Here is a 12564-nt window from a genome sequence, read left to right as displayed (position 1 = left end):
CTTGTGGAAATGTACTTTTTGACTTCTGCCCATAACGGATTTGCTATAATTGAGTGCTCCACACTGAAAGGCTGAAAGTGCTTTGTGACTACTCTTTGTCCTGGGTAAATGAACATAGTAACTTAGATGACATCCTAATACAATGTAGTGCTCTTGCTATGGATAATAGTGAAGGCATCCATGCCTGATGCATTGGAAATAGAAGTGATTGGAAATAGAAGTGGATTGGTAATGGTGTGACTTTTTATGGATGTTCAGTTCCCTGAAGATAATGTATTGAAGCAGCAAGAAAGAATTTGTGTGAATATAAGTTACTGTCAATTGCTATCTCTTTCCTGTGAGCAAGATGGAATTTTGTTCATTTGGAGAAGCAGCAGGCTGGAGCAGACCTTCTGAATTAAAGGCAGAGTCCAGGAAGAATTTATGGGGAAAGTGCAATGTATGGGAGGAGGAGAAACTCCTAGAAGTGATGAACACATGATTTGGGGGAAGGGTTCTGTCAGGGTTCTAGAAAAGAATATATAACTCTTCCCCCAAATGTGGACTCTGTCCCAAAACAAGTTCATGCTGCAATAAGCTAAAAAAAAAACCTCAGTTACTTTGTTGGTTGCATTGATTAAACTTTGCTTGGGTGCTCTAGACATCAAGAGGCAACTTGCAGAGGACTGTCTCCTACAATCAAAGTCCATTTTAAATTTATACTTTAAAAAAACTGAGGCAGGAGGTAATATTTTCATTATGTCTTTATGAGTGTAGCTTGGTGTAGTTTCTTAGTACTGCCACATATTTTTAAGTAAATTCATTTTCTGTACATGTCTACACATACATATATTCACACATATTTGTGTATGTACACACACATGCTCACCTTTTATTCATAGCCATAATTGAAGGTTTTTGTTCTGTTTTTTTTTAATGAATAAAACTAATGAGTCTTAGTAATTTAAGGTGATTATCAGTTTGGGGAACAAAATCAGCTGTTTTTTCTGCCTCCTGTACCAGTCCATAAGCTTCTGTGCTTCACTAGAAGCACCACCTGGACAAGCCCTCGGGAGTTTCTGGCTGTCCTTCCTCGTCTGTTGTATTTGTTAGTAACTGAGGTGAGGAACCTGAACATCTTAAGCTAGGTAACCATTAATCTCCGAGATGCTGTAGACCAGTCAAAGCTAATATGGTGACATTTGGGGACACTGAAGACCTGCTCTTGATTTCTGTGTTTTCTATGCTCCCTGAGCCCTTGCCTGTGCCTCATGCCTACTCCACCATTAATCTTATTGGCTCTAAAGTCCCCCACATTTTAAGGCCAACAGATGTTCTTCTGGTATACAGGAAAGAACAAGGCCTTGGGTCCATTCATCTTAGTGCCCTTGGACAAAGACTTTTTTAAAAATATAATTTATTGTCAGATTGGCTAACATACAGTGTGTGTACAGTGTGCTTTTGGTTTTTGGAGTAGATTCCCATGGTTCATCGCTTACGTACAACTCCCAGTGCTCACCCCACAAATGCCCTCCTCAATGTCCATCACCCATTTTCCCCTCTCCCCGCCCCAAAGGTACTTAATCTCACTGAATCTTGCTTTCCTCCAACCTTGTGTACCCACTGGCACTATTGTGTACCTTAGCACTATTGACATTTTGGGTCATATCATTCTTTGTTGGAGGGAGCTATCCTGTGCATTATAGGATGTTTCGCAATAACCCTGGCCTCTACCCACTAGATGCCGGCACTGTATACACCCCCACTCCTGTTCTGGTAACCAAACATATTTTTAGACATTGCCAAATGTCCCCTGGGGGTCAAAATTGCCTCCAGTTGAGAACCACTAGGCTAAGATGACTTTCACGTAGTTACCAAAACTATTCATAGCACTCTCTCTCTCATTTTTAATTAATTAATTAATTAGTTAATTTTTATTATTATCATTTTATTTTATTTTTTGGTGAGGATGGCTTTCTTTCCAAAAGGGGAATTGTGTAAGGATCAAGTGAGAATTCATACTGTTTTGAAAAGATAAGTAGTTGTTCAGCTTTATATTGGTGTTTTTCCTTTTTTTGGTATTTTTTCATTTTTTTTTTTCAGGTTTATTTATTTTGAGAGAGAGCTTGCAGCATGAGAGGGGGAGGAGAACAGAGAGAACCCCAAACAGGTGCCATGCTATCACTGTGGAGCCCAATGCAGGGCTCGATCTCACAAACCATGAGATCGTAACCTGAGCTGAAATCAAGAGTTGGGCGCTTAACTGACTGAGCCACCCAGGTGTCTCTAGAATGTTTCCATTTTAAAGTGCAGCAGAACATTTAGGCCTACCATGGCCTGAAGATTCCCTCCAGAGCCACCTCCCATGCTTCCCCTTCATTAAGACTCACCTTTTTGGGGATCCTTGACTTGGGGATCACAGATACTTAAGGGATTTAAAGACATAGGATTGGTTTTCTCTGTAATCCCATTTTATTTTCTAGATTTTAAAATATTATTCTGGGGCGCCTGGGTGGCTCAGTCGGTTGGACATCTGACTCTTGATTTTGGCTTTGGTCCTTCATGATCTCACATGGAGCCTGCTGAAGACTCTCTCTTTCTCTGTCTCTCTCCCCCCTCCCCCTCTCTCCGTCTGCCCCTCCCCCACTTGCACGCAGACACTCTCTTCTTTCAAAAAACAAACAAAAAATATTATTCCTAGGTGGAGCCCATAGGTTTTACCACCCCTGCTGGAGGAATTAAACAAATTTCAATCTGCCCAGTAGTGTTCATGGAATGTTAAGGGTGGTTTGGGCAGAAACTGAGGTTGATAAGACCTTAAACTTCTCTCTCAAGTCAATGTACCCAACTTCTAGGTGATCCTTTGATACTTCAGGATAAGGTTTAGTCATCCTTGGTCAACTGTAGGAACTCCGCATGCCCTTCTGTGTTGTCTTTCCTTCTCTACTCCAGCTTGCTGGTGCCAGTCAGCTGTGCCTGGATCAGGTCTTTCAAGGCAGATACTATGAAGATGGCTCCGTAGGGCTTTTCCCTGGGGACTGTAGAGATGCCGTACCTCTCCTGTGAGTGCTTGAATGTGTACTTTTGGGTGTACATATGACTAAGAAGCATGGTTAAGACTTTGGGGCTCCTGTATAAGAGGTAGAAGTCTGCAAGGTAATTCTAGCTAGCTCTTGTGGTCATCTCCCAGAGGCCAAATTCTAGTATTTGAGTGTTTATCTCTGTTTTGTACATCAGTTGTGTGAAGTAGGCATTTGAATTCAATATTATAGGTAAGTAGACTCAGATCAGAGTTAGGTGGTAGTGAAATCAGTTTTAAATCACAGAGTTCAAAGCCCATTTCCTTCTATTTGATGCTGCTCCCTGCCAGTGTTCAGATGCTGAGGTTTAGACAGGGCAGAGAATGTATTGGGGACTATTCTAAAAAATCTGTGTTCCATTTACAAACTGACCCCACAGGACCACCGCAGAATGTGCCTGGGCCCTGGAAGGGCTTCTCTGGTTCTGAGGGCTGTGCGTTCCTTCTGGCTCCTCAGTTGTGTTAGAATGACCAGCATAGGGAAGGTTCCTATAAACCCATACCCTTAGCCCCAGAACTGGCAGCCTCTATCCTCGCCCACCCCAGATTCTAACTGTATATCCTACAGGTTGATGAGGAATCCCATCTAGTAGGAGATGAACAACTGAATAGCTATCCCCTTCAGACACACACGCATATCTTGCTCATAATATACCAGATTTCAGCAAGCAGCCACCATGGTGGCTTGATAAGAACTGGTATTGAGGCATGACTCACGTTCAGAACTAGAAGTACAGTTAGCGCAGGGATCAGACACCCTCATCAGCTCTTTACAAGCCTCCACGAAGCATGATATGTATTCTGCTGCTCTATGGGAAGTTGAGCCATTATAGCATACTTCCTATTGGTGTTCACCAAAAGAACTGTTCTTACATGCCCTAACATACTGTCTCCTCTCTCTTCATCACATGCCCCTCCTGAGCAGATTTAACAATGAGATAGTTCCTAAAAGGGAATACACAAAAGGGACAGAATAATGTTAGAGCTAGTTGTTTGTCAGGAATGTTTAAGCAGGCAGCACGTAATACATGTCTTTGTTGTGTCACCACCCCTCCCACTCTTGTGTGACAAAAGTATATTTTAAGGTACATGCTGCATATTGTGAAGTTGTTCTTACTAAGTCAGGAAATAGAGAAACACTGTGGAGGGAACACGAGGATTGTTTAATACTACAGGAGCAAACATGCGGGCTCAGCTCTCTGTGTGTATGGCGGGCGCTCACTCAGCAAAGCAGATGCATGGCAACCATGCTTTATCAGAGTTCAGAAGCACCTTCTGTACAGGAAGAAAGGCCCATGTTCCTGGTACTCAAAGCGGTGGACCCACAGTGGTTGGAAGCCCTGAAGCGATGCCAGGATGGAGCCGCCCGTCCATACTGCAGTGTCTCTTTCGGGCAACACATTTACCTGGGGGCTGTCATTGGGACACATGCTGCTCAGCTCCTTCTGCAGCCGGTTAGGGAATCCACTGAGCATAGTGCTCCCCCCGCAGAGCAGGATGTTCCCCATGAGATCCCGTTTGAGGGCAATGTCACACTTGTTAAGGCAAGACACTGTCTGGGTGTGAAGCCCCAGCTGCATGGACTTGATCAGAGAAGGCTTAAAGAACATCTCTGCGCAGAGGAACCTTTCCTGGCACAGCTGTATCTCCTTCCCATCAGGCAGTATGTACTGGATTGTATGCTCAGTGGCAGGGATTTTCTTCTCTTCGATGGGGTCCAGGGCCACAAAGCAGCATTTCTTCTTAATGTCCTCCACAATGCCTATCTGGTCCTCAGTGAAGCGTTTCCCGGAGTTATTCATCAGGCCCATCAAGTAGGCTGTCAGGTCAGAGCCCGCATAGTCCAGCCGTCCGGTGATGCTGGGCAAGGGATAACCCTCATAGATGGGGACCACGTAGGACACGCCGTGGCCAACTTCCACCACCAGGCCTGAGGTCCTTCCATAGGAGTACATGGACAGGCGGGATTGATAGGCGATATGCATTGCAGGAGTGTTGAAGGTTTCAAACAGCATTTCAGCGTACTTCTCCCTGTTGGTGTGTGGGCTCAGGGGTGGGTCTGAAACCAAGACCGCATGCTCCTCTGGGGCGATCTTCATCTCTTGATGGAAGAGATATTCCCAGATATCTTGCACGGAATCCCAGTCCACGATGATGCCATGTCGCAGAGGATTAAGTAGCTTGAGACGAACCTCTGGATTGATGAGCTCCCGCCCCACGAATGTCTCCTTGCGATTGTCCCCAGTTTTAGCCGTCTCCATGTAGGGCTTCCCCACTGTTGTGGAGATGTTATGGGTGGGCTTTGGCAGCCCGGCAAAGCCACATTTGCAGTAGCCAGTGCCGAGGTCCACAACCACTGCTTTGGTCACCTCTGCCTTGGGTTTGTCCTTAACCGTTCTTGAGTTAGTAGGTTCTTCTGGCTCTGAACAGTTACAGCGGACCCACACTGCCCGCTTTGCCGGGCCATCCTTTAAGGAGGCAGTCTGGAGGATGTGTGTCTGTGGGGAGACCTGTTCACCTACTCTCTTGGCAGGCCCGTCCCCGATGACTGCTGCCTGTGGAGCCCACATGCTGTCAAGAGCCATTTGCTCTCAGAAAGTTCCTCAATCCCACAGGCTTCAAGGCCTGAAAGGCTTATATCAGATGGCAACTTGAGAAATTCCCAGCGATGACATCACTGATTATGACATAATCTGGTGACCTGGGTTTTCTAGATGCCGGGAACCTGTGTCCCATGTTGGGGTGGACTTGTTTCAGAGGTGACTTACCTTTTTCTAGATTTTGTAATAAACCTGATTTAGCCAACCAGTTATTTATTGATCACTTGCAATGGGCAAGGCAGCTGGGAATAAAAGGCAGCCGTGGAGAAAAAAAACAATCTCTGCCCTTGTAGAGTTTACGTTCTAGTCACTGGGGGTTGGGAAGAGATAGAAAATAGCCAAAACAAAGAGATGACAGAAAATGTTAAGGGCAAAAAGAGAAAAAGCAGAGAAAGAGATTGGGGAAGGTGGCTGTGTTAATGTGCCTGGGCAGAGGTCCCTGAGAGGGTGACACTTGAATGAAGACCTGAGGAGGTGAGGGACGCTGGGTGCCACGTGTACATCCTGCATATCGGGAGCAGCAGGTGCAGATGATGGGGGTGCAGCTGTGACTGATGAGTGAGAGAAGGGGTCAGCAAACTAGGGCCTGCCTGTTTTGGTAAATAAACTTTTATTTAAACACGTGCTCATTTACATCTTGCCTATGGCTGCTTTTGTGCTACCACCACAGAATTGGACTCATTGCCACAAAGACTTCATGGCCCACAAAAGTGCAAATTTTTACTATCAGGCCCATATAGAAAAAGTTTGCTGGCCCCTGAGTTAAAGGATCCCCAGACCCACGTGGCCGAGTGGGGAGAGCAAGGAAAACTATGAGCGGGGAGGAGGGGCGGGAAGGGTGAGCAGCCCACATCCATCCTCTTGGGCCATGACTAGGACTTTGGTTCTGACTCTGCGTGAGATCAGAAAGCACTAGGGAGTTTTGAGCACTGTGGACACTACCCAGTTTATTTAGCAGGACTAATTGCTGCTCTGGTGACTGAGCACTTCTGTCTCCCTTGTTTCTCAGGACAGCCTGCAGAAGAATAATTTTTAGGCCCATATCTGTGCACATACTCCATGCAGGTTGGCAGCGAGATTGGACCGTGCAGAATTGCACTGATGAGAACACTGAGGCTCTAGGGTGTGGAGCTCACCCATGGATGTCCATCCAGCGGTGGCCAAGCTCTCCCAACTCTGACTACTTCCCAGGGGTGTGGTGTGGACACACCTTGATGAGACCCACAGTGTGTCTCTGAAGCTGCATGGCCACCATCTCACGTGCCATCTCTGAAGCTGGGCACATTGGTGCTGACACCGGTCACTGTGAAAGCATCCCGAACCCAGCTTTTTGTTATGTAGTCCCATACTTTTCATAAAAGAGCAGTCATTACAATGGTGGGCCTACTTTTTAAGGAGGTTGCTGGGGGTGCTGTTGGCTCCCTGAGGGGTGTGAGAGAAGAAAAGGACCAAGTCCAGTCTTGTGACTGCTGATGGGAGCAGTCAAGGTGTCCTCTCAAAGACAAAGTCACAACTTTTTGGTTCGGTGGGTAGAGGATGAGATGGTGTTGAATTTTGGGATAGGAAAGTGCTTTTCTGTACACCTGGCTGCCTGAAAAGTTGTTTACTTGCCTCTGCTGTTCAGTAGGGATTTGCATGGCCAACTTGGATTGTTTGACATCATATCAAAAGAATGTTTGTGTGATAACCAAAGGCATATTTAATTTAGAATAACCTGTTTTTCCTTTGCAACCCTCCTCTTGAATTCTGACAGATCTGCAGCTGCATAGCATTTAAAAAAAATTCTTTTTCTTAAGGTTTATTCATTGTTCAGAGACAGAACATAAGTGGGGAAGGCTCAGAGAGGGAGACACAGAATCCGAAGTAGGCTCCAGGCTCTAGGCTGTCAGCACCGAGCCCAGCGCGGGGCTCGAACTCACGAGCCATGAGATCATGACCTGAGCTGAAGTCAGATGCTCAACCAACTGAGCCACCCCGGTGCCCCTGCTTAGCACATTTTTATTGCCCTGGATTTCTCTAAGAGCATGTGCTTACAGTTTTCTATGGCTGCTGTAACAAATTACCACAAATTTAGTGGCTTAAAACACAAATTTATTATCTACAGTTCTGGAGGTGAGAAGTCCACAGTCAGTCTCAGCTAAAATCGCGCCATCAGTACGGCCGCATTCCTTCCCAAGGTCCTAGGCAGTAATCGTTTCTCTGCTTTGTCCAGCTCCTAGAGGCCACCTACATTCCTTGGCCTGTGACCCCTTCAACTTCGAGGCCTCTCTGACTTCTTCTGTTGTCACATCTTCTGGGACCTGACCCTCCTTTCTGCCTCTTAGGAAAATCCTTGTGATTGCTTTCTGCCCAGTCAGATGATGCAGGGTAACCTATCTCAAACTCCTTAACTCACATCTGCAAAGTCCCTTTTACCATGAAAGCTAACATTCACAGATTCCAGGGATTAAGATGTGGACATCTTTTGGGAGCCATTATTCACCCTGTCACCTGACCTTTCTTCCTACTTCACTGAGAGACTATAGCCTGACAGGCTGTTTCACACGCCCCTCCCCCACTGCCCATGCTCGCCCCTTCTTAGCTCCTTCTTTCACTAGGGGTGGGAGAGGTGCTGTGCTGGCTTAAAGCCAGTTGTCCCATCTTGTTTGTAAAGCCCAAGAGTACAGGGACTCTCAGGGTCCACACCACATCCTTCAGGCTAAAGTTGCTGGACATTTTTTACTCCTTTTATTTCACTTCTCAGGATTTTGCATGCTTGAATGCTCTTTCGTAAGTGAAATCCTTTTCCCTTAGCTTCTACGTACCCTGCCCCCCACTCTCTTGTGTTCCTTCTCTTGGGGTCAGGACACAGTTAATGGTATTGATGATGGGAGAATATGGAGACTGTTGGCACACTGCACCCAAAACCTACAGTCCGTGGCATGCACAAGCCCCCATACTTGTCACTAGCCATCTAAGGTACTTGTGGGCTCCCTGGGGTCTCTGGTGAGGTCCCTCAAGGTTAGAGGCACCCTGTATTGCTCAAACTATCTTGGGCCACATTTTCTCACCTACTTTTGCTCCTCTAGCCCAAGGCTAGAAAACCATGAGGTAACCCTTCTTGAAAGCAACCCTGAGGCTCTCCTGTAATGGAAAAAGAAAACTGGGAAGATGAGACCAAGAAACACATTTTTCCCCGAGCTGGTATGCTTGCTCTGGTTTTTGGGACTCCGCACACCCTTAATTTTTAAAAGAAATGTGAACTAGGCCCCTGTAATTTTAACAGCCACAGAAGGGAAGAAAGAATCTAGTAAAGAAAATGCCAAAGCACAGTGTTTCTTATGAATTACCTGGAGGAGTTTGTTTTTGTTTTTGTTTTTTGAGGGAAGACAGTTTGGGGTGGAGGGTCCTATGGAAACCTAATGAATTCGTCTGTTGTGGATGACAGACACTGTGGATCTTTTGCTTTGGCACAGGTGAGGGATTCATCCCTCTCCCTCACTCCCCACATCTAGTTTAATCATCTGACATAAATGCAGTGTTTGGGGTTAAAAATGTCATAGGAGTAATGAGAGAAGGCCTCAAATGCTAGAATAAGAGCTTGGGTTGAAGTGAGGATAGTTGGGGAACCAACCAAGTAGATGAGATTCTACCTTCTAAACTTCTGTAGAACCTGTTCCTCCTTCTCTTCCTCATTATCACAGCCTGGCTGAGATCACCTTCAAGTCTTACAAGAATATCTTCAGTGGTGTTTCAGGTCTCAGAGTCTTGCCCCTCTCTACATTACAGCTAAACACAAGTCTTTTTCAAATTTTCCAGAAGTCTGATCTGACCACCCGCTGCTTAAAGTCTTCATTGGTTCCCCATTGGTCCTCCATTTATTTTTTTAATTTATTTATTTAAATTCAAGTTAATCAACTTACAGTGTAGTATTGGTTTCAGGAGTAGAACTCATCCCAACACGTGCCCTCCTTAATGTCAGTCACCCATTTAGCCCATCCCTCCCCCACCTCCCCTCCAGCAACCCTTAGTTTGTTCTCTGTGTTTATGAGTCTGTTATGGTTTGCTTCACTCTCTGTTTTTATCTTAGTTTTCCTTCCCTTACCCTATGTTCATCTGTTTTGTTTCTCAAATTCCACATATGAGTAAAATCATGTGTTATTTGTCTTTCTCTGGTTGACTGATTTAGCTTAGCATACTCTCCTCCATTTACCCCAAACTCTTACTCCTAGCATTTGAGGCCCAACCTAGTTGGCTCCATTACCTCTCTAGCCCCATCTATTTTTCCAGACACTTAACTATTAAGTGGAACCTTCCCACCATGTCCTCCCACATCACCCCAAGCCTTTGCTCAGGCTGTGCTCTCTGCTTGGGATCCCCGTCCCTCCTCCTAGCTACTTGACAAATACCCACATACCCATTAGCAGTCGACTTTAGCATCACTTCTCTGGAGAACCTGCTACTCCCTTCCTTCAGTAACCACTCCTTCCTCGTATACTTTTGTTCTCCCAGTAGACTTCCACTTGCAAACCTCTCTGTCCATTCTGTCCCACCTAGACTGGACACTGCTGTAGCCAGGGTTCTGTCATCTGTCGCCAGCAGGCTGCACTGGGCTGGACCTGTCACAAACCCCAATAAATGTTGAATGAAGGGACCAAAGTACTGTTGAGACCCTTATACTCTTTAAGACCTGGCGAACTAGAGTTGAGTGAACTTGAGAGAAAATACACACTTTTGAAGAGCTGTTTGCTCTTGGGCAAATCATTTAAATTCTGAGCCTTCATTTCCTCAGCTCTGCCCTGCCTCAGGATTCTGTGTAGTAACATATGTGAGGTACCTGATACTGTGCCTGGCTTACTGTAGGGGCTCAAATACTTATCACCCTCAAAGCCAGGAAGCAGAGGAGGAAGAGGTGTTCAGTCAGTGGGCGGGGCATTAGGGACATAAGGGGAGGGCACAGAAGCCTAGGACCCCAGTGTGCTTGGATTTCTACAACTGCTGGCTGCCTGCTCTGTCATGGAGACAAGTGGAGTTAGGTAGATGGTGGTGGGGGTGACAGATCAAGGGCCTGCCAAGGCCAAGCCCTCCCCGGGCTGCCAGAATGGATCAGCCCTCAGTGACATCACAATCCTCAGGGGTTACCAAGGCACTGCTGGAGGCGAACCCTCTTATTTCTCCCCACGGAGCTCTAGGATGTGGATGTGAGAAAGGTGAGCAAAGAAGGCAGATGGCGACGAGGAGCAGCCCCAGCCCCATGCCCGTGGGCACGGCTCAGGGTGATCCTGGAGAGGCAGGAACACAGCCGGGTCCTGATGCTGGCATCCGGGAGACTGGGTCAGCCACTCAGCTGAAGTTGAAGCCCAAGAAAGTGCGCAAGATCAAGGCACTCATCATTGACCTGGGCTCCCAGTACTGTAAGTGTGGCTACGCGGGGGAGCCGAGGCCCACCTACTTCATCTCCTCCACTGTGGGCAAGCGCTACTCCGAGGCCGCCGATGCTGGCGACACCCGCAAGGACACCTACGTGGGCCACGAGCTGCTCAACATGGAGGCGCCCCTGAAGCTGATGAACCCGCTCAAGTATGGCATCGTGGTGGACTGGGACTGCGTACAGAGCATCTGGGAGTACGTCTTCCACACGGCCATGAAGATCCCCCCCGAAGAGCACGCCGTGCTGGTCTCTGACCCCCCGCTCAGCCCCAGCAGCAACCGGGAGAAGTATGCAGAGCTCATGTTCGAGACCTTTGGTATCCCTGCCATGCACGTGACGTCCCAGTCGCTGCTGTCCATCTACTCATACGGCAAGACCTCGGGCCTGGTCGTGGAGAGCGGGCACGGTGTCTCGCACGTGGTGCCCATCTCGGAAGGAGACGTGCTTCCGGGCCTGACGGGCCGCGCCGACTATGCCGGGAGCGACCTCACCACCTACCTGCTGCAGCTGCTCAACGAGGCCGGCCACAAGTTCACGGACGACCACCTGCACGTCATCGAGCACATCAAGAAGAAGTGCTGCTACTCGGCACTCGTGCCTGAGCAAGAGCTCGGCCTGGGCCTGGAGGAGGTGCGCGTGGACTACGAGCTCCCCGACGGCCAGCTCATCACCATCGGCCAGGAACGCTTCCAGTGCGCCGAGATGCTCTTCAAGCCCACCCTGGTGGGCAGCAACCAGCCGGGCCTCCCTGCGCTCACCGCCGCCTGCCTGGACCGCTGCCAGGAGGCGGGCTTCAAGGAGGAGATGGCCGCCAACGTGCTGCTGTGTGGTGGCTGCACCATGTTGGAAGGCTTCCCTGAGCGTTTCCAGAGGGAGCTGAGCCTCCTCTGCCCCGGGGACAGCCCTGCAGTGGCCGCTGCTCCTGAGAGGAAGACGTCCGTGTGGACTGGCGGCTCCATCCTGGCCTCCCTGCAGGCCTTCCAGCAGCTGTGGGTCAGCAAGGAAGAGTTTGAGGAGCGGGGCGGGGCGGCCATCTACAGCAAGTGCTGAGCGGCGGTGCCCTGGTAGGCGAGGCCTGGCAGTCAGGTGGCCTCTGGCCACTCTATACACATTTACAGAATTTCACGTAAAACTTTAACGTGCACTGGTTCTTGTGTGGTCTGGATTTCTTGCTCTAGTCTGACAGCAGGTGGTGGGGATTTGGGCTTAGAAATCTCTGCACCTTTGGCTCTGCTGGGTCAAGAGTAGCAGGTGGGCGGTGGGGCAGGGGGCTGTGCCTCACTGACCCATCCCCCTGAACCCCCAGCATGAAGGTGACATCGTCTCAGAGCCCAGTGTGTTCCCTTAGCTCCTTGGAGCTCAAAACACAGCTCAGCGACATACTGCTTGTTTGTCTGTGGGCCAAGAGGCAAATAAAGGCTCATATTAAGGGACTAGCTTGGGACCCGTTGTCCGGTGGGGGTGGGAGGCTTAGCCAGGTGTCCTGTTTCTGGCCC

At 48.2% G+C, this 12564-nt stretch overlaps 2 protein-coding genes across 2 annotated transcripts; one reads left to right on the top strand and one right to left on the bottom strand.

Annotated features, from left to right (window-relative positions):
- Positions 1 to 4320: 4320 nt before the first annotated feature.
- On the bottom strand, positions 4321 to 5703 carry ACTL7A (actin like 7A). The gene has a single exon (XM_047099455.1). It carries the CDS (start codon positions 5641 to 5643, stop codon positions 4321 to 4323), a length of 1323 nt encoding a protein of 440 aa, XP_046955411.1. The 5' UTR covers positions 5644 to 5703.
- A 4053-nt stretch (positions 5704 to 9756) lies between these two features.
- ACTL7B (actin like 7B) lies at positions 9757 to 12212 on the top strand. The gene has a single exon (XM_047099443.1). It carries the CDS (start codon positions 10739 to 10741, stop codon positions 12116 to 12118), a length of 1380 nt encoding a protein of 459 aa, XP_046955399.1. The 5' UTR covers positions 9757 to 10738; the 3' UTR covers positions 12119 to 12212.
- The last annotated feature ends 352 nt before the right edge of the window (positions 12213 to 12564 follow it).

The sequence above is a fragment of the Lynx rufus genome, unplaced genomic scaffold (assembly GCF_022079265.1).
Source record: "Lynx rufus isolate CCGP_SWC_20201006 ecotype Redwood Valley unplaced genomic scaffold, mLynRuf1.p SCAF_10, whole genome shotgun sequence".
NCBI classification, from domain to species: Eukaryota; Metazoa; Chordata; class Mammalia; order Carnivora; family Felidae; genus Lynx; species Lynx rufus.
Note: the sequence above shows the minus strand (reverse complement) of the source record. Positions and strands in the feature narration are given on the sequence as shown.

What these genes read in the sequence shown, in the direction of transcription:
- ACTL7B (XM_047099443.1), top strand. Translation starts at nt 10,739, where the DNA reads ATGGATCAGCCCTCAGTGACATCACAATCCTCAGGGGTTACCAAGGCA.
- ACTL7A (XM_047099455.1), bottom strand. Translation starts at nt 5,643, where the DNA reads ATGGCTCTTGACAGCATGTGGGCTCCACAGGCAGCAGTCATCGGGGAC.